General features: G+C 31.6%; 5 protein-coding genes across 9 annotated transcripts in view; 2 read left to right on the forward strand and 3 right to left on the reverse strand.

Moving 5' to 3' along the window:
- Positions 1 to 1840: 1840 nt before the first annotated feature.
- LOC107429477 (protein PLANT CADMIUM RESISTANCE 11) lies at positions 1841 to 3885 on the reverse strand. The gene is made up of 4 exons (XM_016040169.4): positions 3605 to 3885; positions 2798 to 2869; positions 2459 to 2671; positions 1841 to 2099 (listed from the first exon to the last, which is right to left on the reverse strand). The coding sequence occupies exons 1-4, from the start codon at positions 3828 to 3830 to the stop codon at positions 2023 to 2025; spliced, it is 588 nt and encodes a 195-aa protein (XP_015895655.2). The 5' UTR covers positions 3831 to 3885; the 3' UTR covers positions 1841 to 2022.
- An 866-nt stretch (positions 3886 to 4751) lies between these two features.
- On the forward strand, positions 4752 to 6292 carry LOC107429512 (protein PLANT CADMIUM RESISTANCE 12). The gene is made up of 4 exons (XM_016040213.4): positions 4752 to 5019; positions 5144 to 5212; positions 5333 to 5536; positions 5938 to 6292. Exons 1-4 carry the CDS (start codon positions 4920 to 4922, stop codon positions 6012 to 6014), a joined length of 450 nt encoding a protein of 149 aa, XP_015895699.3. The 5' UTR covers positions 4752 to 4919; the 3' UTR covers positions 6015 to 6292.
- A 1146-nt stretch (positions 6293 to 7438) lies between these two features.
- LOC107429511 (uncharacterized) lies at positions 7439 to 8454 on the forward strand. Its single transcript, XM_016040212.4, has 2 exons — positions 7439 to 7883; positions 8003 to 8454. The coding sequence occupies exons 1-2, from the start codon at positions 7454 to 7456 to the stop codon at positions 8056 to 8058; spliced, it is 486 nt and encodes a 161-aa protein (XP_015895698.2). The 5' UTR covers positions 7439 to 7453; the 3' UTR covers positions 8059 to 8454.
- A 1616-nt stretch (positions 8455 to 10070) lies between these two features.
- Positions 10071 to 14557, reverse strand: LOC107429500 (transcription factor TGA2.3). 5 transcript variants are annotated; one of them, XM_060813239.1, is made up of 11 exons: positions 14543 to 14557; positions 13244 to 13347; positions 13088 to 13167; positions 12758 to 12976; positions 12238 to 12315; positions 12090 to 12152; positions 11665 to 11742; positions 11520 to 11574; positions 11103 to 11374; positions 10754 to 10999; positions 10071 to 10646 (listed from the first exon to the last, which is right to left on the reverse strand). In XM_060813239.1, the coding sequence occupies exons 4-11, from the start codon at positions 12899 to 12901 to the stop codon at positions 10500 to 10502; spliced, it is 1083 nt and encodes a 360-aa protein (XP_060669222.1). In that variant the 5' UTR covers positions 12902 to 12976; positions 13088 to 13167; positions 13244 to 13347; positions 14543 to 14557; the 3' UTR covers positions 10071 to 10499. The 5 variants fall into 5 exon arrangements, with proteins under 5 accessions (XP_060669222.1, XP_015895682.2, XP_015895683.2 ...); XM_016040196.4 differs by lacking the exon at positions 14543 to 14557 and adding an exon at positions 13616 to 14505; XM_016040197.4 differs by lacking the exon at positions 14543 to 14557 and adding an exon at positions 13616 to 14503 and having other exon boundaries at positions 12090 to 12149.
- A 2419-nt stretch (positions 14558 to 16976) lies between these two features.
- The window catches only part of LOC107429506 (beta-fructofuranosidase, insoluble isoenzyme 1), a 9180-nt gene continuing 339 nt past the window's right edge, over positions 16977 to 25817 (reverse strand). Inside the window, exons 2-8 of the mRNA XM_016040203.3 lie at positions 19603 to 19724; positions 19174 to 19182; positions 18200 to 19053; positions 17929 to 18087; positions 17575 to 17813; positions 17291 to 17381; positions 16977 to 17156 (exon numbers count right to left, since the gene is read on the reverse strand). Of these exons, the coding sequence (XP_015895689.3) occupies positions 16977 to 17156; positions 17291 to 17381; positions 17575 to 17813; positions 17929 to 18087; positions 18200 to 19053; positions 19174 to 19182; positions 19603 to 19724 (1654 nt within the window). The remainder of the gene's footprint in view (positions 17157 to 17290; positions 17382 to 17574; positions 17814 to 17928; positions 18088 to 18199; positions 19054 to 19173; positions 19183 to 19602; positions 19725 to 25817) is intronic.

The raw sequence follows: 25817 nt of genomic DNA on the forward strand, positions 1-25817 counted from the left end.
GTGGGGCCCTGTTGTCTTGCAAGTGTGCAACTGTGAAACTGCCATCTGTCATTGACGTGGATTGGAATGTGGAAGTAAAAAGAACCTCTGCTAAATATACATGGCTGCTCGTCTTTTTGATTTGTTAAAAGCAGTGGCACAATGTTTTCGTCTCATTATTCAGGAAGCAACCAATTCCTAATTTTTCTTGCTTTGGCTAAATCTAGTGTTAGCTTTAAGTTTTCAACAATGTGGATACTTTTGTGATAGATAACTTGTATCAATTTAAAAATCTTCCAACACAGTTGAGAAATATTATTATAAAAAATTACTAAAGTACATCCTTCCAACTCATAAATAAAACCACTATGGCTCGATGGACCACAAGTATGGCCACCTCTTTCTTTTCAATTACACCAACATACTGCTTCTCTATCTCATCAATGATAATGGTTAACTGATAATGTTGATATAGAATATGTTTTGAACAGATGAAGCATATTATGGGTCAGAAGTTGAACAGAAACTCGAGGGTTAGTGCTGTTTGATTTCAGATGATTGTTTCCTTGCACTTTAACTTTTTTTTATTTTATTTGTGATCTAAATCACTTGATTTCTGCAACCATGAGGTGGTGTCAAAATTCGAATGCTGCGTTAGTTTCTTGGTCAGCTTAACTCTAATCTGAGGAAACTTTCAGTGAACTTCATCTCCTTCCCACGTCTGCGTCTGCGGTTCTTTGTGCTTGGGTTTGCTCCTCTTACTTCACTGGGCTCTTAAGGGTACAGTGCCCTCACTGTCCCAGAACTCACTCAGCAAATGATAGGATGCCAACACTATCATGTGTGCTGCAGACCCATATCATGGTCGCTACCTCACTGCTGCCTTTGCCATGTTCAGGGGGCAAAATGATAACCAAAACAAATGAATAAGCAGAGATGATGAATTCTTCTTACTTCGTTTAGTGGATTTTAAAGAATGTGAAATCAAAGTGTTTGTGATATTCCTCAATTGAACTTTCTATGGCGTCTACTTTCACTGGGAACACAGGCTTTCTATAATGCTATCGATTAAAACCAAGTAATACTATCCATAATTCATCCTCCAAAACTTAACTAATAAAATTAGAATTAAATAATATATATATATATATATACACAAAATAATAATAACAATAATAGGCCACTTCTAGTAGCTGGTCCATGATTTTTCAAAATGCATACTTTCTGAATAAATAAATGAACAAGTAACCTGTCCAAGTTTGCCTTCTGGGCGTACCATTGAAGCTAGTCTGCCCATATCAGCTCGCTACTTGATTTTTACTTCTTCATCATCATCCATGCATTAACGAAACAGGGTCGGCTTCCAAATCCTCCTTCATAAAACCGTACATATATAACAAGCATGTTTCCCACTTGTCTCATATATATATATAAGAACTCCACTCCCCCCCATCATCATCGCAATCGATTGGCAGATTTGCTTTCCGAAAATTTTCATCACAAAAATCAAACCTCATGATAAACCTTTTATTCGTTGGTATCCAGTAAAAAGCTCCATCAAAAATAGGCTCGGCATCCATGGTAGTCAGAAGGAAAAGTAGACAAGTCATACACATTACCCCCTTGTACCACTTTCCATGAATCAGCCTTGAGAGAATAAAGACGATTGATTACAACATACCACTTACCCTCGCATGTATTAAACATTAGTCAACGTAATTTAATTTACAATAAATTGAAATTTAAGATTCAATATGCATTTTAAAATTAAAGGCTAAAGTAGATAACTAATAGTGACAATTAACAAAAAGCACTTTTCAGAATTTATAAACCAAAATTATTGGCCTATGTAAATCAAACTTTGTAATAAGTAAAAATAAATAGTGGAAGAATAATCATAAACAAATTTAGTCCCCTTACACCAACGGGATATATAGAGCTTCTCTTAGTTTATTACATAAATGAGCGAAGAGGCTTACATTTTATTTCATTAAATATAATATTTTCTTATGGAGTAAATACACTAATTTCCATCTGTGCCTTCTACCTCTTCATGCTTCCTTGTGCCGTTGGAGGCATTGCAGCAATTCTTTTCTTCCTTTCCTCATTTCCATGCCAACCTACATATATTCCAAAAACCCACATAATTAAAAAAAATTTATAAAAAAGACGGTAATAAATCTATTTATACCATCTAAAAATATCAAAGTATTGTTCAATGAAAATAATTTAACATTTATCATAAAAGCTTTTGCGTTATCATAAATAACGTCAGATATTGATGCAATAATTTTTTTTTGTAAAGTTAATGCAAACGACAAAAAAAGCTTAATTAACTTCTGTAAACTACCCAAATCTCAAAGGCATGGTCATGTTTGATGACTCTCTCTCATCAGTTAGATTATCTCATTATCATAACCGGCAGTAATTAAAAACAATGCTCAATAAAAAGAAAAAAGAAAACGATTACAAAAAATACCTATAGACATGTCGAAGCCATGGTTCTTGAGCTCTCTATACTCTTGGCAGAGAGCACATTCCTCGCAGCAACAGTGGATGCAGCAATCGGTACAAGGGGACTCTTCCAAGAAATATTGACCCCTCAATTTGGACCGATAAAAGCACGAGTACATACACGAGCAACCAGTCACGCACAATATCAATGTGTAGAGCGCTCCACTTACTCCACATGCTGGTTAATCACAAATAATATCTCAAACTTAATTCATAATATTAATTATAACCTATAGTTTTCTATTTTTGATGTTTGATTAATTAATTCATACCAAAAAAAAAAAAAAAGTGCAGTACTACTTACAAGTTGATCCCCTATCGACCATTTCTGCAATGCGTCCAAATGTGACACATGGACACCAGCATGTCAAGCAACCTGGAATTTATATATGCAAATTACAACTAAAAATTAATATTCTTTTTGTTCTTAAAGTTTCCCTCTCTCATTGATTCCATTTCTATAGGACGCCAAATATAAAACAAGACGAATTATAAGCAAAGCAAAAAGATATATTTAAATTGTAATAATAAATGCAATAAAAAGTATATTTTTTTATATACAGAATCAATCTATTTATGGTCAGGACAGTTTGCATATAGATTAAGAAAAAATACAATTGTTTTTTTTTTTGAGAATAAAAAAATATTTTTTTTCAAAAATATTATCTTTTTATGAACTATCATGATTATAAAATTATTCTATATATATATATATATATATATATATATAGATAAAATAACAACAGTATGTTTCTAAAGAGATATATAGGTATTTTAAAATACCCATAAATACCTTTAAAAGAATATATTAAAACCCATATTTTAACTCCATCAAAATATTATGATAAAAATTAGACTGATAAAATAAAATAAAACAGTTAAAAATAACATACTTTTTGTTTTTTTTTTTTTTTTGTTTTTTGTCCATCTAAATATTATATGCGAGGACATGCAATATGGGTATTTCTTTTATACTTTGTGCAAAACGCAACTATAAAATTTTTATTAGCAAAAAAAAAAAAAAAGAAAAAAAATGAAATGCTCATTCATTTTATATATGAATTAGAAATTCAAAGTTGAAATAAATAAATAAATAAATAAATAAACATACAACTGGTAACATCGTCGCAACAATCGCAGAGACCGGTGGACCATGGGAGGGGGGAATGAGAAGCAGTAGAAGTAGTAAGCGGTGGAGGATCGGTTTGGAGTTGGCGGATACCGGTGAAAGTGGCGGTGTTGGGAGGCTGCGGTGGTGCGGAAGGAGAGGAGTAGTACTCTTTACGATATGGTATGTCGCTATCAATAATGTCGCTCACGTTTACTGAAGGATACATCTTCAATTTTCTTTTTCACACACACAATACATTTCCAGGTACACTTTGTTTTCAATGCGTTAGGATTAGCAAAGAAGAAATACATCTTTTTCAAATGAAATCAAGTGCCTCCTCGTCAATAAACGGTTGAACAACCGTCAATCCTATTACATTCCTCTTTTTTATTTTAAAAAAAAAAATATATATATATATATATATATATATATATATATCTTGATTCCCATCAAACCGAAACAGACTAACAATGTAAAAGAAAGCGCAGCAAGCCCAAACACTTCCTAAAACATAAAGCCCATCAAGATATGTTTCGTCCAAAAATAAAATAAAATTTATTTATTTATTCATATTGGTGCTAAAATGTTGTTGCATATAAGAAAATGACATTATTATTATTATTATTATTATTATTATTAATGTTGTAAACGTCAAAATATGTGGCAAGTGGTATGTATAGGAATTTAATGAGCCATCTAAGTCTTTTTATATATATATTTTTTTTGGGTGGACTAAGTTTGGTATAACCTGCTATATGATCTTCATCTCCCATGAATGTCAGACTCTCATTAGTTGCTCCGAGTTCTTATTAAAATAAAAAAAAATAAAAAATAAAAAACTGATATGGTCAAAAGAAATTGCTTGCACCATAATTATACATATAACTATATAATCGATGTTCACAGAGTCAAAACATTCTTTCATGAAAATTTTTGTTTTTTTTTGTTTTTCACTTGAAGTTTGAACATTTGGATCAACATTATCCGAATTCCATTGCTTTCAGCGTATGGCAGAACTGTCGTAGAAATTTCACTCTCTTTTCACTCTCTTTTTTTTTTTTTTTTAATATATAAACTACAGTTGACTTCTCCATAATTGCTTTATTTATCTTCTGATGAACAATTCCTTGCTCTTCTAATCATCTAAGAATTAGCATGGAAACTACACTTCATTTTCCTAGTGGTAGGTTTCTGAAACGGAAAAAGTTGACCCTCAAGAATTGAAGCTTATATATAGGAAGCAAATAATAAACCAAGAGCAAATAAAAAATCGTTCCCCTCCAAACAATCCCAAATTCCAAGCCAAGCACAAATAATGGCTCTTAACAGCCCCTATTACAAACCAAGCACAAAGCAGCCTCCTGAGGGACAATGGACCACTGGCCTTTATGATTGTTTCCTTGATTCCTCTACTTGTAACTAATTTCCTACCATGGGAGTTTTTAATTTTTAATTTTTGTTTTTTGGTTCAAACCCTTTTCTATATTCTTTTCAAATTTGGAAATTTAACATCATTTATTTGTTCATTATTTTCTGAAGGTCTTCTTTGTTTCTGTCCTTGTATCATGGTGGGGCGGATTGCGGAGATAGTAGATAAAGGGACAACATGTAATTATCCAAATTCGCTCTTCTAGAATATATCTAACCCATAAATATTTTCTCAAACAATAATACCATATTTGAATTTCCAATGGTTTACATGGATTTTGCTGGTTTAATTATTTGTAGCGTGCACTCGGGCCGGGCTCATATACTATGCTATGGGCTGTTGTGGATGGATATTTGCTAGCCAATACAGAGCCAAGCTGCGACAATGGTTCTCGCTGCCAGAAGAGCCTTGCTCAGATTTGTTGGTCCATGCCTGCTGCTGTATGTGTTCTATTTGTCAGGAATATAGAGAACTCAAAAACCGTGGCATTGATCCTTCTATAGGTAATATAATCATCAAAACCCCATTTAACGTTTAATGTTTAATCGTTTTGGTTGATTTATTTGAGCTCTCCTTTGTTGGGCTTTTGAAAAATTTTAAACTATGATTTTTCTAGGCCCCAATTGTATATGATAAGGTTAAGCAAAGAAAATCCAAATAAAGTAGAAATGGAATTCAAAGGAACTATTAGATAATCTCCTTAATTTCGTATTTTGGATTCAATCACAATATATATATATATATATATATATGTGTGTGTGTGTGTGTGTGTGTGTGTGTGTTTTTGAATCTCCAAAATTTTAAATTGATAAATGTTACAAAAAGAAAAAAGTAATAACTTTTTATTAAATGTTACTGTTATAAATTTTGCTGGTATTGATTTTGCAAAGCTGGTTGAATAAAGGGTGGCAAGGAAATGTAGAAAAGTGGAAGCAGGAAGGGATAAAGCCTCCAATTGCTGAACAAGGCATGACTCGTTAGTCATGTCTATTTGGGTCGAAAAATCAATCACCATGGTTATCTGCCTTGCTTAATAGCTAGTATTTATATGTATTGGCTCTGCAATTTTATGCAATTTATTTAGGCACCGGAGTCTCATGAAAAATGTTTCACGTGTACATCGGCTTTTACGTACCTTTTATATTATGAATTATCAATTGTGTAATATTCACCAATTTGGCGTGATATTAATATAAATAAGGTGAAATGATCAGATGTAAAATAAATAAAGTAATTACACATTATTTATTACAAGTTAATTAACCTGTTATTATTATTTTCTTTTTTAGAAAAAAAAAAAGAATTGTTGTTAATGAATTATCTTGTTTACCTACCAACAGAAAATAAATAAAGAAATAAAGAAATTCAATGACTCTTATAGTATTGTGTTAAAAACTAAGAAAAAGGTGGATATTTTCTTTCCAATATATATACATATATGGTAGATATTCTTAATATTAGTATTTTTTCAAAAGAAGATAAAAGTTAATATTAATGTTATATTCCATACATTCACTCTCACCTAATATATTATGTGGAAAAGAATGGCTAAACTTTGCCACGTGTTGTTCAATTAATTAAATTAATTTATCTTCATAATTATTAAAGGATACAAAATTTGACTCTTCACCTAAAATATACCAGACTATATATTGTATATAACCAACCTAAATAATAATAGCAACATAACCCATTTTTGTGGTGCTAGGTGTTATGTAAGGGACAAATATAAGCCTTTTCAACATTTAATAGGATTTTTCTTTTCTTCCAAAAAATAACATTTATTCAATGGTAGGTGGAAAATTGTTTACCGAAGAAGAAAGTATATATTCTAAATAAACAAAAAAAAGGTAGATGCAAAATCATGGTCCATTTTCTTGTATAGGTCAACCAGCCATATAACTTTGACCATCCAAAATATTGACAAAAATATCATCCATTAGCCATCTGCAATAAATAATATTTGATACCCTTAATTGATTTTTACCTCTTGTTTACGTACAAGCAAGCCGGTTCTCAATAATTATATAAACTGATTATAAAATGAAGTGGCAGACTTCTATTATAACTATACCCCTACGACATCTAATTAGCAACATTCACACCCATTAGAACTAAAAGGATCTCTCATCCCACTTGCTTACAGCGACGGCAAGAAGTATTTATTAAGCAATTAAGAAACGGACATGAACTAACGTACAAAGTAGACATATATTCTTTGTACATATTCATCCATTTGTAGACATTTAATCAAAATCAACTTTAAAAAATTGACCCCAAACAGAGTATTTCTTTCCTCTTATTCCTCTATTTATACAATCCAAATTCCATTACACATTTCCAAAACAAACCCAAGTCTCAGTTTTGATTTTTATCCTATTGAGGAGTGAAACAAGTTTCCCAGTTCGAGTTTTTGAGTCATGGAGTTTGATTATTGTCTTCAAAGCAGCGGTGATCATGATCAGGAAATGGAGATTATGAGGCAAAATCTTGATATTAATCAGCTTGATGGTGATGGTGAAGAGGATGATATCTTCTATGCAGAGATTCGAAGACAGATTTTGCTATTGACAGCAGATGATGATGAAGAAGTGGAAGAAGAAGAAAATTTTAATGAAAGCAGAAATAGTATTCATCCAAACTCTTGGAGTGCCTCAAAAGAACGTCTAAAAGGTTCAAAAGGTAGATGTTATCCATGTGAGTATAATTGTAATTTCAATAGGTGGGAGAATAAGAAAGTTGCTGCTGATTCAATACCCAATTGGCTTGCAAACTTGTGGAAGAATAATGGTAATGGAACTGGGGTCTTCATCCCTCAGACTAATACATCCAAAAGAAATCAGAGGCTGAGTATGTTCTTTTTTATTTATTTATTTATTTATTTTTAATGAAGTTAAAGGTTTTTCATATTTTGGGTTTTAATTTTTTAGTGGCTGATGTTAATTTTGTCTGTGGTGATTAATTTGCAGGAAAGATGAACCGTGAGAGGACAAAGATATACAGGCCTGTGGGGAACAAGTCCTAATGATTTACGGGAAAGCGCACGCTTCTCAAGGGACTAGATACCAATAATTGGACCACATATTATGCATAAAGATACAAATTTGCAAATAATATTAGAATGGGATTGGATAAGCATATATAGCTACATTAGTTATTTAGCCAAAAAAAAAAAAAAAAAAAAAAAAGCTACATTAGTTACAGTTAAAAGCTTGTACTAATGTGTACTTTTCATTAATTATTGAAATGACAATAACAAATCAATTTTTGATGTACCAGTCAGGTAATCTAGAAAATAAAAAAGTTATTGAACAACAATCAAGAATTCAAGATTGCCTAAAAACTAAAGAATGGGAAAAAGGCCAAATGGACGGTCAAAGACTCAAGAGTTACGGGTTCTATTGTCATTATTCTCTAAAATTAACGCTTTAAAGCACAGGTGCATTTTGTAGATGAGTATAAATATATATTTATATAAATTATATTAAATGTTTGAGTCAATCTGAAGTTTCACATTTTGTTACTCCTAAAGTTATCTCCTTAAAAATATTAATAAATTGACTCTCTTGAGGAAGGACAAATAGAATAGAATATGAGGTTTCACATTGACTCTCTTGAGGTTTTTTGGTAAATTAAATTCACCAAAAAAAAGGATAAGGCAGGCCATGCCTTTTGAAAGATTATAAATTAAGTAATTGCTGCTCAGAAACTGAGATTAATTAATTAATTGCCGCTCTTGACAACAAACAGTATAACATAAGGAATTCTCATATTAATCCATTGATAAACATGGGGTTAATTGTTTTTTGATACCATTAGTTTATAGAATTAGTTAAATTTTCAATTTAATCAAACAAATCAATAAGGTTTTGTCCAAAAAAAAAAAAAAACATGTAGCAAAAGAAACTATTATCAATTTATTCAAACAAATTACGAAATTAACTATTTTATAACAAATTGAAAAACTAAAATCTAAATATTTACCTCCTGAAAATTTATAGTATAAATTATAAAATCCTAAAACTAACAAATGGAAAAGTGCAATTAATCTTAAATATGGATTTATTTTATTTATTTAGTTATTTTTTCTTAATGGAAACTATTAAACTAAGTGGTATAAAATGTAAAGCTACAGAAAAATATTCCTCAAAGCAATGGTTAGAAATTGGACAGAGATTATGACAAAAATAGTGTCAAACAAATAGAGCGGGGCAGAACCCTATTTGGTAGACCATCGAGCCCTACCATATGTCCAAATAATTAATGGCTATAGCCAATACATAGCCAACTGAAGTACCCTATCCCCGCCCCAGCCTCCTGTCCCCCCTCTCTCTCTCTCTCTCTCTCTGTCACATAATAAAAAAAAAAAAAAGGAAATAAAAAAAATAGCTAATAAGATGATGATGATGTTTTTGCACAATTTCTCGATTAGAGAGAAGCAGATTTTGCTTTTTGACAGCACAAAATTTGCCAGATATGATGAAGAATTTCCTCAGATGATAAAATCCAAAATCTTCTGATGCCCCTTTAACCAAATGCTAAAATATGCTATGTTTTTTCATTTATTTGTTTTAGAAGAAATAGATTTTCTCCCAATTTGCCTTCATCACCCTCATGGAAATTAGAAATCCTTTAAATTACCCACTGTCAACTTTACTTGCACTTTTTAATCTTTATTATCCCATTCGGCCATTCTTTCAAGCAAGTGACCATGAGTATTTATTCTTATTCTTATTATTATTATTATTATTGTACTTTATCAATTATTAAAAATGAAAAAATCTCAGAGAGAATGAATTATTCTATCATCTGTTATATTTGTTGATTATTTGAATTTTTAAGTTTCAAGGACTAAAGCAACCCATGATCACAAAACCTCTCCTACATGTCCACAGCTGCTAAAGAGTTAAGATCTAAAGGCTACGTTAGTTACCAAAACGTACTTAACAGTATAATTCTTCCAGTAAACATTCAAATGTTTGGCACTAATATATTTCTGTAATAATAGTTAACAACTTTCCAAGACTGCCAAAGAAATGGGGAAAAGCAGAATTAGTACATATATATATATATATATAGCACCAGCTCATAAGTATTCTACAATCCTTCTCAAACACCAGAACCAGATGATAACATTAGTGTAAGTAACACAAGCTGAAAATGGGTATATAAATTCCATGCCAAGAAGTTAAACCTCATCCTTGAGAGAATAGCTTTTCAAGTGCACAGGTTCTGTATAACTGACCTATCTGAAGGCCAAGAAGCCGCAACTTAATCTATGATCTATATGGCAAAACTAGTTCAGCAGAGAATGGGGGTTTCTCGACCATGTTACAAGATTGCTGATCATCATTGTAGTCCCAGCATCATGTTGGTCTGTAATAGGAAGGGATATATATATATATATATATATATAGCTGGCTTAATTTTGTTAGTGAATTATAGCAGGGTGGGTTGAAAGCATTGTCAGTCTCGAGGGCGTGCCAACCATAAGGAACTGAGTGCCCGTAAGCGTGAGAAGTAATCACTAATAACAAGAAGGGCTCTAGCAGCTTGGCGAGTGGTAAGAATCCGATGCATTTGTTGTAGAGTTTGCTGCCTCAAAAGATCAGCCTGATAAGTAAAAGATTGAAACATGTCAATTAAATGTGATACAAGATATTACTAGGACAATGGAGGATTCAATATGCAAAATGATGCTTATGATTTGAGTTTTGTACCTGGTGAAGGAAGTTCTCTAGAGTGGCAAGCTTGCCCATAGCAATTGCCATTTGACCCATGTAGTCAGCGACATTTCCACAACCAGCAGGCCCAAGAGTAGTCGAGGAAAGTGTTTCAACAAGAGATTGCTGCAAAGCTTCCATCCCTTGTGATAAGGCATCTTCAGCCTGTTGGGAGGATTGCTGCAAATTGCATATGCCCATCAGCTGCTGCTCTGTTAAAGGTTCGAGGTGGTTCCCAAGTATCTACATTTCCAACACAAAATCGAATTAAAAAGATAGCCGACAAAAAATTTAAAGAGGAATGAAAAATCGAACGCAACTTGAGAAATTCCCAAACGAAAATCACCTTGAGCACTTCAGATGAACGAAATCCACCCAACCACATAAAGCACCTCTCGGCAGGCGTCTTCCACATGCCAGAAAGCATGTGGAACACATCAGCCTTTGCACCGATGCTCTTTAGCCTGAATATTTCATCATAGTGTACCATCACACCTTCAACAAGAATGCGTAGTTCATTATCACACATATGAGAGTTTATAGCTGATCTAAGATCGTTGATCAATCGTTGATGCTCATCAAGCCAGCGTGCATAGTCCAAGTCAAATGCAAGGGCCCCTGAAAGTAAATCATTACAAAAAGTACGATATTTTCCAACAAATGAGTAAATTTTTTTAATTAAATGTATGTATGCGGCTCCTTCCAGACTAGGACCATAACTTGCTAATAACAAAATACACAAAGTGCCCAAAATTACACTCACCATTTCCTGCCATTAGATTATGATCACCGGAAAATCCATTTGCAATAAAAATTCCCTGCGTTGAGAGATTAAACCAAGAATGAAAAAATGATCAGCAATGACCAGTAGATTAATATGCGAAAGGAAAAGCAAAAAATTCTTGCACCTGCTGGTGCGCTCGTTGAAGCTCTTGCTCTAGTTGTGTTAGCCTAAGTCGACTATTTTCCAGCTGCTGGACATATGCCTATCCAAAACCAAATCCTATAAATGATCCAAATATATTCCATTCATTAATTTAAGAAATAAAAGTTTTCATATGGGTTTTTCATTAATTTAGGAAATCTTCAACTAATGGAAACCCATCCATGAGCAAGACTGAGAAGCATGGACAAGGTAGAAATATCCTATAAATTGCACCATTAGAATAGTTTAATTTTGAGTTAGTTTTATATCAAAATTGCTAAACTAATCAATATCCTCTACAAATAGATTGAAGCACATATAGAGTTAAAAGATCAAGTACCAAGCAGTGGGTACATGAACTCAACCAATATAAATTGGATCCAAATATATCAAATAAAGATGCATTACTTTCTTCCTCAGTCGACTCTTCCTTGCTGCTTCTCGATTTTGAGCCAACCTTCGTAAGGTCTGCTAAATTGACATTTCCAGACAAATTTAAACAATCAGACAATCATAATCATCACCAAAAACAGATGCTAAAGTGTACGGCGAAAACCTTTTGGTCTCCAGTTTTTGACTTGGCCTGTTCCATAGAATCCACAGCTAAATGTACATCATGCCCAACTCCATGAAACTACAGCAAAATCAAAACCAGCTATAAGAGTAATCACACAAAACATACAATTAAAAACGGGATTACAAAGTAATAATAGCGGTTGCTCATAAATCCATCATAAGGTAGCAGATAGATCAATTTTAATTCTGATAAACATCTTGTTAGTTTTGGCACAGTAACAAATGCAAGATTTCGGTCCCCCCATCCTGGTCTTTACCCACTAGTTGATCGACAACCAAGGAATTAAAAAAAAAAAAAAAAACACACAAAAGTAGAATACTTTCACTATTTTCAGGAGATTTAAAACCCAAAAACACAAATGGTAAGTCTAATGCAATTTAACAAAAAATAAAATAAAAGTTCTTTTAACTCCTTGCTGGCCCAACATTAAACTACACATTCATTTCCCATCTAATAAACAACACAAACCTAAGCAAACTAATAAAAAAGAGAGCTTTACTTGGTTTTTATCGTCTGTATCAACATCTGTGGAAGTGTCAGTCTGTTGGCTGGTATCAGCTATGGCCGACTCACCCCAATTCTCAAAGTGTCCATTTCCCAACGACGATGCAGAAACCGTCGTAGTCCCCTTTTGCTGATACATGAATTGTTGCCCTGTATCCACACACCCTGACCCTGTTCCAGCTGTTGAAGCCACTATATCCAAACACCCCGTATTCTATACAACAAATGTATAAACAACATTCACCAGCTTCAATAACTCGATCAAAAATAATCACAACCATAAAAAGAAAAAAGAGGAGGTAGGTAAAGCTTTTTTTTTTAATACCGTATTCAAGGTTCCATATTGTAAATTATTAGGTACAACAGCGACACTGTTTGATTTCAAGCTGAAGATGGAGCCTACATCTGATTGAAAACCCACATAGTAGTTAGAGAACCGCATATAATACATAAATAGAGAGAAAGATAAGAGAGAGAATACTTGGACTTAAAACAACAGCATCATCGTGAGGAAAAGCAGCAGCGGACTGTTCAAGCTCTCCAAGATCCGAGAATCGCGTTTGGTTTCGAGTATTTTCTTCTCCCCTGTTTTTACAATACACAAAAACAGAGGCACTGAGTTCCATACCAAAACACACATATTATGTTGCCAAAATAAAAAATAAGAAACTTTTTTTTTTGGGTATGAAAATCAGCTCCCAAACTCCATTAATGCATCAAAGAAAGACACACCAAAAAGAAAAAAAACAGTAATGAAAACTGAAATACCCAGAGAGCAAAGAAAATTAATAATAATAATAATAATAATAATAAACAGTAATGAAAGTGAGCGTTAAACAGAGTAAAGCAACACCTGAAATAGATGAAAGAGTGGGAATACAATACAGGGTTAGAAGAAGGCGTTTGTTTAAAGCTCTGCATATTTTTTCTTTTTATTTTTTTGGCCTTTATAATTTTTTTTTTTTTTCCCTACCAATTCCCACTTTTTTTTCTTTAGTCACTAAAAACAGAAGAGAACAAAAGGAAAAGTGAAAAAGCTCATAGAATTTTTATGTTCGAGAAGTAGAAGTAGGAGAAGAAAAAGAACATAGAAAGAAAGGAAGAGAAAAAAAATAAAAAAATAAATGAGCAGAGAAAGGAAGAAAATCTTGATGTATCTTTAAGAACAGGATAGCGTATCAGTACGGCTCAATTTTTATAATAAATTTATTTATATTGAAGCATTTAACAGGCTTTTTATTATTGCTTTCTGACTTGGGATTTTAGTTTCCCAATACCCCTACACACATTTCTATATCAACCCCCCTCTCACTCTCTCACTCCCTCCCCTGTTCGCGTCACTCTCGACTCTTCAATATAATAATAATATTATTATTATTATGAAAAAGAAAAAACCATTTTTGATTATTCTTTAGGGAAAACTAATCACAACCCAAAATTTGTATTCTTAGATCAATTTTCTTTCTTTCTTTCTTTCGTTATAGGAAACAAAGAGGGGCTGAAAATTTTCCAGCGAAATTGAAGGAGAGCGTGTGGGAGAACAAATTTTCAGACACCAAGACCACAAAGAAAAAAAAAAAAAAAAAACCCCCTACAAAATTTGATTCTTGGTTTTTGTCTGTTTTAAATTTTTGGGTTGTATTTGTGTTGTTTTGTGTGTTTGTGTGTGTTTGTGTAAAGTTTAAGCTTTTAGGCATTTGATGCTGCTTTCTCTCTCATATTCTGTCTCACTCTCTCATTGGAATTACGTACAGAGAAGCACAGAGCCAGTGAGCATTACTTTCTTTTGCAAACAAACTTGCAGAAGCCAGGAGAGCTAGAGCACTAGCCTGCAATGCTCATGGGGAAGGGTGTTACACTGGGAGCGAAAAATGATGGGATGGTGATGAGATGTAAATCAAGAAAAATGAGTCCGATAAACCCACAGAAAAAAAGTGAAAACACTTAAAAAAAAACAGTAAAGAAAAGACGAAAAAGTTTTTCTGTTTTTGGGTTGTTTTTGTTTTGCTTTTTCCGTTTATTAAGGGTTTTAAATATAAAGGGTTTGCTTGAAAGGAACCTCTTGTTAAAATTGCAACTTTGGCCATGGGAGGTTTCTTTAGCCGATTAGACCTGTAGCAGAGAGAGAGAGAGTCTGATGCTCTATTTATGTAATATTTTGTATTTTAATTTATTTTTTCCTGACAGTGAGAAAAAACATTTATTGTGGGAAATCCAAAAAGAATATGACGCATCCCATACGGCAATCGTACGCTTTTTTGACGTGTCACTTGCCTTCTGGTGGTTTTTGTTTTTGTTTTGGAAGTGCTTTTATTTTTTAATGTTTTTGTTTTTTGTTTTTTGTTTTTTGTTTTAGCCTGCTACTAGTACTCTCCTCCCTGTTGCTAGTACTCCCCATTTACAGTCCTACTACTACTTCTATTTGGATGATGATAATGATGATGGCATGCAATAGAGGCAAAGTTTGTAGGTGATTGGAGATTAATGATTTGAAATTTTTTAATATGATATTTTGAAAAGAATATTTTTGTTTTTAAATATTATAAAAAGATGGTTGAAAATATGAAAATATTTTGAATACCAAATGATTGACATTTTTGAATTCCAATATAGGGAAAGCGGATAAAATAGTAGAATCTATAGGGAGACAATATCTGTAAAAGTATTTGATTTATTCTATTCTATTGTATATTTTGAAATATCTAGCTTTTGTTGTTTAGTAAACAATTAATAGCTTGTATTTTACGACTTATTAATTGCTATATCAGCACATATTGAATATATTAATTCGTAGATTTTTTTTTCATTATTTGGACTTAAAAAATGTTAGTTAATTTCTTTTTTTTTTTAATTTTGTTTTGGTTGTATTGCATGTGGAAGTATGCTCATTGAACGCATTTTGATGATGCTGTGTTCATTCACCATCAAAACTCTATGCACTTATCATCACATATTAAATTATCATTACATAAAATCTATTTTCCTCTTTCTTGCGAATTCCAAATAATATATAATATTTTTTTGGGAAACACTAAATATTTACCAATTTATCAAATAAATACTGTCGATTCAAAAAACAATATAACTTAAATATGAATAGTAACATTTAAATATGTAAATATATTCTAAATACAAATTAATAAAATATTATTACAATTTTTTATTTTTTTATTTTTTTTCAAGAAAAAAAAAACTTTTCAATGAGATTCATTGGTTCAATAACTAATTCTCTTTATAACTTTGTGGTAGTTCAAATACAAAGAGATAAATCTCTTGTAGCCTTCTTGTCCACAGGATGTCGCCATATAGACTGCACTACGAGCCACAAATGTGGCTTGTTATGCTCAATCCCACAATTTCAAATCTGCAAAGTAATGAAAGTGAGAATTTCTTTCCATTTTTTCTACCTTTTTGCATGTATAAAATATTATCATATTATTTATTATATTATTTGATAAATAAATTCATTATCACAAATATTTAAATAAAATATATATTATTATATAATTTATTATTTATTTGATAAATAAATTTAATATACCAAACTCTCAAGCATTATTATTGATATTTTTCTTCTCACGAATATGGATTGCCAAAAGACAATAGCTCAGTTTGTGCACAGTTGGCTTTATATAAGCATCGAATAAAATTTTGAAATTCGTAAGGAAAAATTTATTTTAGTACTATTCTAAATTTATTTATTTATTTATTATTTTGGGTCTCTGTATATTGTTTTCCAAATAAAATACATACAGTATTCTGTTTCTTTTCATCCAACATATAAAATAAGAAACAGTTCAATGGGTTGAGGGCCTTGGGCCAGTGCATTGACTGTTTGTCTCTGAACCTTCTGTTTGTAAGCTAAACTCCAAAATTTCCATGGCCACGGGATCAAAATGATTTATCATCTTCAACTTTTAGCCCAAACAATATTTTCTATGGTAGAAAAAAAAAAAAAAATTCATGTAACAGTTATTCCATATCGGCATAGGTTATACACTCACATTCCAATATTCGATTGCCAAGCGAGATTTACATAATTTATATATGCCTTTTTGGCATAAATATTGTGTATGGTGCTGGAAATTATTTGTAATGTGTGAATTTTTTAATTTATAAAAAATATAAATACATCTCGCAATATTATCTCGTTGTCTTTAATTTAAAAAAAAAGAAAATAGAATAATATATGTGTCTGATTTTGCAGTCCCATTTCAGTTCATCAGGGGACGATTCATGCTCCATGCACTGAGATTCTCCACAGTGATGGTCTCACTTCCATTGTTGAACAAATGCAAGTGAGCATTATCTAAAACTGCTAGAGTTGGATAAACCCTAGATGTGATGCATGTTTTTCCTCCTTCTCCAAAACTTTCCACAACAGAATGATCAATCTGCAAACCGAAAACGAAAATACTTAATTACATGTTAAATTTACAACCAAAGTATTGGTTGAGGAATAGATAAGTAACATACATATTGTGCAATGTCAAATTGGTAAAATACAGAACTAAGACATTTTACATACCAAACTTCTAAGAGAAAGCTTTTTGTTGTCTAGTTTGACGTCTACAAAACCTGCAAATGATGGTTTATACAGTTTTTCGCCCAAAGAGGAACTGCCATGCCAAAAAGTGAGAAGCAAAATAAAAGTAAGGTAAAGTAGTATAATCAAAATGTGGCTCAACCATATAAATCAAAATAAAATTTAAAATTATTATTTATTGGTATTATTTATGTCAAAACTTTACAAAAGAAATAAGTAATCTTAATTAGTTTTATAGTGTTTGGCAGGGAAATGGAAAGACGAACCTTGTTGCATCAGAGCATAAGAGAACTACATGCTTAGTAGGAGCTTTGAAGATCCTAAAGAAAACGGGTGTGAATTCTTCAAGATTTTGAGAAGCCAATGTCAAAAGACCAAATGGCCCAACACCACCTTGAACATTTGAACCCTTTTGTCCACAAAGGTCTTTTGCATTAGACCAGCTAGGATCAAACTCTTCGGCTTTGTCTAAGCTTTGAAATGAGAATGTAACTTCCACATCAGCCTGTGATTCATCAAAATAAATATAAATCAAATATTATAACCCTAAAAAATATAAACAATTCAAAACTTATTTAGTTATAAAGATCACCCCAAAAAAAAAAAAAAAAAAGTTATACCTGAGCAGCAGTAATTCCCTCAACCTCAACATGATCTCCCTTTTTCAGTTTTACATTGCTTTTCTCTACCTTATTGCCCCTCAAACTTTCCAATTCTTCAACGGGCCATTGTACCAATTGTTTCCCACTTGGGTCAAGCCAAACTTTCCTTGGGATTGTCTGCATGTACCAAAAAATTAATAATTAATAAAAATAATAAACACTGAAATATATTTTAATATACTTTAAAATGTTAAATAAAAAAGAAAAAAATCTAGAGAATAAAAAATACCTGGATTCCAGCCCATCCTTTTTTAACATCATCAAGTTGGGCATCAGACTCGTTGGCCCAACCCCATAAGATTCTCCTATGCTTCAAAGGATCATAGAAAGTCTTGGATGCATAAAAATTTCCATAATCATATCTAAGCCCAGTCCAACCATCCTTTAAGCCACTATCAGGGATATATCTATCCAAGTCAAGATTATATGTTCCAATTGTGTAATACTCATATCTAGTAAGATCCAAGCTCACTTTTAAAACGTGCTTAACATTTTGCCCATTAACAGATGTGTCCAACCCGATTTTGCTAGACATTGATACCGGGTAAAAATCCGGGCATTCCCACATACCCGTATTCTGTGAGGTATGTAGTGGGTGTTTTGCTTTGACCCAGTACTTGAAATCTTTGCTCCTATATAAGTGGGCAATCCCTCTTCGTTTTCTTCTACCTCCCACTACCATTTGCCAATGCCCATCGGTGAACCAAGCGGTTGTCGGGTCACGGAATGCACTGGCATTCATGTCATTCGTGGGAACAACAATCGGGTTGTCATCGGGTTTTATCCATTCGCGTAGATATGGGTCGGATAGGTTTGCGGGTATGGCATAGTTTTGGACCTGGCGGTTGTCTGGGTCGATTCCGGTGTACAAGATTATGGGCTTGTTACCCGGAAGGATAGTGGCCGACCCGGACCAACATCCATTTATATCGAACGGTTTTGAAGGGTATATGGCAGGATCAAGTGGTTCCCAATTGATCAAGTCTTTTGATACAGAATGGGCCCACACAATGTTCCCCCATACAGCACCTTTGGGATTGTACTGGTAGAATAAATGGTATAAACCTTTATAATAAAGAGGACCTGTTTATATATATAAATGGAAAATACAACCAAACTGTTAGTCATTAGAAATTGGAAAAAAGAAAATTTAAATTCAAAGGCATTTTATTTTGCTATGGATAGGTTGCAAAAGACACTCACCATTTGGATCTGAAGAGTTTGTTTATTCCATAACATGAAAGGCAAAATGAGAAAAAAAACAAAAAACAAAAAAAGAAGTCAGTAAAGAGATGTATCCTAAGGGTTGAAATATTAAACAAACCAAAATTTCAAAATCAATTAACACATCTCTCAAACATTGTATAAATTGTTAAGCAATATCATACAATTTAGATTCACAGTAACAAAAAAAATTATGCATATATATTAATTAAATGATAGGGAAATAAGAGCTACCAATCATTCTGAATAAGAGAATTTTCAAAAACACATACACACATACCACACACACACAAATATATATAATATATAAACAAACTTCATAAATCGAAACCAAAAAGATATGAGAAGAAAAAAATTGCATGCAGTTTTGTTTGAACAATTAAATTAATGAGGGGGGAAAAAAGGGACCGTTAATCCAATTTTTTGGAGGTTGAAAATGGAAGCCAGTTCTGTGAAGTTGATCGACTTTAACAGCACTAAGAGACTGAAACTTTTGGTAAACCTTGTGTGAGGCTTCAACTCCATTGTTGCTTATTCCAAAAACAAAACAAAGTACAAAATAAACCCAAAGAAACTTTGAAAATTCCATTTATGAGAAAGTTAATTATAAGATCGAAGAGAGAAGTGGATATAATTCATTATCAAGAAATTGGGTTATTTATAGAGACTAGAGGAGAAGGAGAGATAGGTGGTAAAAGTAAGGATGATATTACAGCGTGTAAAAAAAGTTTTTTAAGTCTCATAAATAGATAAGGACCATCGATAATATCAAAATAACAATAATAAAATTTATAGTTGACAGTAGAAGATCATCGATAATCTAGATTCTAAAGGAAGAAGTTTAAACAAAATCCAACTTTTTTCTTTTTTTATGGTAACAAATCTAACTCAGGCTTCATTGTCAGTATTTACGTACGGATTGAATACCATATTATTGTATGGATAAGAAAACGATGTTTGTTGATTAGGAACCATAGGACACTTCATTTGAGCAATTACCTCAATTTTTTTAGTTGCAAATAACTATGTTTTCAGAAGGTTTGTCATATATACTTATATATACAAATCAAATGTATTATTAGAAAGCAATATTAGATATTATTTTTCTGTTATAAACTAATACGTAATACCTAAATAAAATATTAAAATTCCCCCAAAAAAACCATTTTATCGTGACAAAAAAAATAATGATATGATTTTTTTTTTGGGCAAGTTACTAAAGTAATCAAATCATTTTGTTTTGAAAATGAATGGTAAATTTTCACAATCTATATAAAAAATCAAAGATATAAAGCTTTTGAAGCTAAATATACATAATAATGATAAAAAAAAAAAAAACTAAATATACATTATGGAAAGTGTTTAAGCCATATTTTTTAACCAGAATAAAATAGTTGAGTTAAGGCAAAATAGTGAGTTTGGGTGAAGAAGAGATTTATTTTTTTTTTTTTTTTTACTACAAACAATTTATTTGGTGTAGTTTGTTAACGTGGTTAATTTTCAATTTTTGTTTTTATTTTTTATTTTTGCCTAATTGCGTATAAATCTTATTGTTGTTCAACAACTTGAACAACTTTTTCTCCAAGTAAAGTTGCTGAATTCCTTTTGTTGTTCATTTACTTCCTTATGAAGGTGGTCTATTTTATGAATGATTTCATATGAGACAAAAATAACATCTTTTAATGGCTGTGGAGTATCTTCAACCTTAGCGGCCAAAAACATACAAACGGTTGCAATGGTCCTCCTTTCATTCTTTGCATGGGATTAAAAGAGGAAGAGTTGAGAAAGTGTATGATCGGCAAAGATAATTCTCTTTCTTTGAGTCAATTCGCTTCCTCAAGCCTCATCCCACTCCTCTGCCCTTACTCTGTTCGTTTCATTTTTTTTTTTAATTCTTAAATATTACAAAATAGAAAGAAGATTGAGGATTTCAACTTTGTAGTCCTCTTTGACCAAAAAAATAAAATAAAATCCGTAGTCCTGTTTACACAATAAAAAAAAAAAGAAAAAAGGAACTCCCCTATAAAAAAAGGAAAGGCAAATGATCATATAAAAATGTTAGAACGGAAAATATATATATATATATATATATATATATATATATATATATATAAATAAATAGTTAAGTGCATAAAAAAAAAAAAAAGTATAAAAGCTTTCCGTTTGGATAAATTTTCATTCATATATTGAAAGAAGGACGCACATGTCGAGGGAGAGAGGAACCAGGAAAGAAAGTAAATCTTTCATGATTAATGGCTCTGCACTAATTCACTGATTTACAAAATCAGTTTCCTTAAAGTAATGTAATTAGTTTTTCCAAGGAAACATATAACAGTTCACATGATTTATTAAAGCATAAAAAGGAAAAAACAATAAAACAAAAAATAAATTTTATTAGTTCAAAGAGAGATAACTAATCAGCTTACTCTATGAAAGAGTACCCTGGCAATGTGGTAGCTGATAGTCTCAACATCAAAGTAGGCAACATAATAAAAAGTCTTGGCCACTGTCAGAAATGTTTGCTTCACTTTTGAATATGTTCCATCCAAGGAGGAGTCTTGCAGCACCAACTCCACAAGCTCTTGTATGTTTGATTCTACTTGTGGGCTTGTGGTGCCCTCAGTTTTTATGTTATAGCTTCCATTTTCATACATCTGAATAAATAGATAAATAAAGAAATAAAGAAATGTGTAAAAAAAAAAAGCATTTTTAATATGTGATTATTGCTTACTTAGCTTTATATTCCAGAAATTTAATTACGGAAAAAACCATTTATAGCAAAATCACCTCTTCTGCCTTCAGTACATAATCAATTTTTTTGAAAAGTTTTAACAGTTTATTTAATGGATTGCATTGATTAATATGAGAATTAGAATTTTACATGTCAAGTTAAAAAAGAAAAATTGGCAAAAACAAAAAAAAAAAAAAAAAAAAAACTTTTCCATGATTTCTAGAAATACAAAGATAAGTCTGCAACATTAATCGCAAAAGAACGTAGATATTAATCTATACTTTGTGCTAAAATGACTTAATTCGTCTAACCTGGTGCTTTTTGTCTTGGTAATTACAAAGTTCACTGCAGATTCTATTGGTGATGTTAAAGAGTCGATGGTACTGAGGATTCATTGATGAAAGTTGACCCTCCATAATTGTAGGGTCTGCGCTGAGATTTATTGTTCGAACCAAAAGCTCTGCTTCTCTATAGTGGATATCTCCTTCCTCTTGTCACCTCAAAATATGGTAAAAAATGGTAGATATATAAGTTTCTACAGTGCTACATATACATATACATATATATATATATATATATATATATTTTTTTTTTCGGGTGGAGAAGTTCAAATTTGAAGAGCTTTTGCAGATCATGTAGTATAGAACATATGCTTTGTGAAAGTTGGGATTGAGGCAAAACCTAATAATAATAAGTAATTCGTAAAATTGGGGATTTTAAAGAGGTAATTAATTAACTCACAGCTTGAAGTAGATGGTGGCTAATGTCTGAACCGCGTGTGTCCGGTGAAAGGTGGTTCAAGGTTCTCAGCAAGACCTCTACCAGACCATGTCCTTTGTTTTTTATATTCAACCTCCTGCATCAATGCATCAAAATACATATGCCATGTATTTACTATGTTTAGGCTTCGTCATTTGTAGGTCACTTTTTCTTTTTTCTACTTCACACAATGAGAACAATTTAGCTATACATGGTAATAAATAAAGTATTAGTATTCCTTTTGGCATCCACCATGGAAGATTCTATAATTTTTTTGCATTGTCATTTTTGGTGCCAAATGATGCATATGAAAATAATAAGAAATTATGGATAGTCAAAACCATGATCTATACATCATTGGAAAGACCCATTTAAGAACCAAATTCATATTTATCAAAAATCTTTCTTACATGGAATATACCACTGTATGCAAAAATAATATATAAATATATATATATATATATACATATTTAAATTCTAATACCAAAAAAATGCCTACAGGCTTTTATGAAATTAAAGAGGATAATTAGCCACGCACAATGTGAGGAAAGTTTTGTGGGGTTCTTATTTATATTAATTAAGTAATTAAGAATTTTGAAAAAATTTACCTTGGAATATCATAGTCTCGCATATTAATGGTTCTAGTTCTGAATTCATATACAAAGTCACTCCTCTGCTTCAGACAACTACTTTCGTCCTTACGGAAATGAGATTCAATAGCATGAATTAAGGCAGTGGTTTTGGCCCATGCAAATCGCTCATTTGCCCTTTCTTCTTCAAAAATACTGCATGTTGCCAGAAAGTAAGCCAACAACAGCATTCTTCTGCTTAATCCATATTCCTCGAGTTCACATTCTCTGTACCACCTGTCTATTTTGCATTTTGGCCACTATATTAATTTTTGTAGCTAAATGTGTATACTAATTGACAGCAAATATATAGTTTCGCCACAGCAATATTTTTGGAGGGTTTCAAATTTTTGAGTCTGTGACTAAATTAACATTTTTAACCAGAAAAACGCTAATAAAAAAATTGTGGCAAAAAAAATTATAAAATAATATAATAAATAAATTCATTTTTTTATGTTAACAAATGATTAAGGAGGTAGGGGTGGTTTTTTCTCGTACTTCTGCATTTTGTCCCATGCTTGACAATTGTTGTAGTCCAACTTCGCAAGCTCCAGGTATTCATTGTTGTTCACGTATGGCATCCTGTATGCCAAAAGAACAGTGTTTACCTTTTAATTAGCTAGATGCCTTAATCCAAATTATAATTATGATCCTTTTTTGTATCTAAAATTTAAAAATTATTATATATTAGAGAAAAATATACAAAGAAATAATCTATTTAAGCTTTTGGATGATTGAAGTAGTATGTAATTTAATTTCATATTATAATTATTTATTAAAAAATTTAAAATTCAAAACTCATTAATTCTATCTGAGAAAGTAAAAATACATTTAAATTATTATTTTTCCTAGAAACTTAAATTGATAGAATATAAACTATTACTTATCATGAGATATATAATTTTGGGAGTAATAAGTATAAAATTCATAATGACAAAAATGAAAAAAAAAAAATTTTGGTCCAAGAAAACTCTAGATGCGTAATGAGACAAAAATTGAACCTGTAGAGAGTCTTGCCAATCCAAACGTCATTTTCGCCACCGTACTGTTCAATGTAGAATCTACTCTCCACTCGAGGCAAGCCTGCATACCATGGAACCTCTAGCGCGTAACTTTTATTATTATTATTATTATTATTCTTAAAAGGTTCCAATAAAACATCTAGTCTATTCTGATACACCCAATTATATATAATTAAAATAGAATATCTTATAACAGAAATTTTATAGCGATGATAGTTTTAGTGATAATTTTTCATAATATTAATGATAATTTTTTAGAAAATCATCACCAATATTATGAAAAACCGTCACCAATACCGTGATCTATATAAAGACCGTCCGCATTATAAATGGACTGTATCGTATAAATTACACCTAATTGGACACTCAATTGTTACCCGATATAAATGGATTATGTATGGATATTAAAGTCTCATTACCTTAGAGTTTTTTATATATTTGTAAAATCTTTGGTGTTAAGCAAATAATATAATTACCTCGCCTGGCAAATCCTTGGTTATGATCCACTTATCCAGCAACTCACTAGAGGCTCGTTTTTGTCTTAGGAATTTGGACGAGAAGTCTTTGGCATCCTCAAGGATCTTCTCTCCTGGGAATATCACCTGAGAAGCTCTGTACAGATTAAACATTCCGGTCACCGCCTCCATTGACTGTCCGGGAAAGACGAAAAATTCTCCACCTTTCTTAAAATGCCCAAACACATCTGTTATATATATATATATTAGCAAATACTTTTATGTCACACCTTTAAAATAAAAAAATCAAATTAATATATATTTATATATATTGGAGATTTATGATTTGTGCTTAAAGACTTGATCACCTGCAGAAATTTTATAGCCATGCAATCTTAATAGCCGAAATCCCATGGCTGTATCATATATATCCTCTATTCTGTATTTCTTGCCCAGCAAATTCCCTTATCGGTCCAGTATCTGATAATTCATGTGGGTAATATTATTCATGATCAGAATAATGTATATACATATATATATATATATATATATATATATATATATATATATATATTATATCCTAGAATATTAATTTCGCTTTTAATTTTCAATTTTTTTAAGCATATATAAATATACACTGTGGTTGGGCAAATATTTATATACCTGTATACATAATCCATGCATTCCTTAATCTCTGGCTCAAAGATTCTACATATTCCTAAGCGTTGTAACCGGTCCACCGCCCAAATGTGTTCGAACAAGTCAACCGGGTACACGGTTGGGACTAAGCCATAATAAACAAAAGATAGTGTAAGTGACACTTTGTCCCAGAATCGAGTTTTTGCACATTCTTTTTTCAAAATTCATTTATCCAAATGGATGGTTAGGTTGATTTTTTAGACAAAGAAATAATAAATTATGGGACAATATTGCGATGGCCTTTCAATTATTTTAAATGGTAAAGTGCAAAACATAAACATATATTATATAGTTTGAAAGTGCGAGGCTCTATTCAAGGATTTTAATA

Source organism: Ziziphus jujuba, chromosome 12 (genome assembly GCF_031755915.1).
Source record: "Ziziphus jujuba cultivar Dongzao chromosome 12, ASM3175591v1".
In the NCBI taxonomy this organism is placed as follows: Eukaryota; Viridiplantae; Streptophyta; class Magnoliopsida; order Rosales; family Rhamnaceae; genus Ziziphus; species Ziziphus jujuba.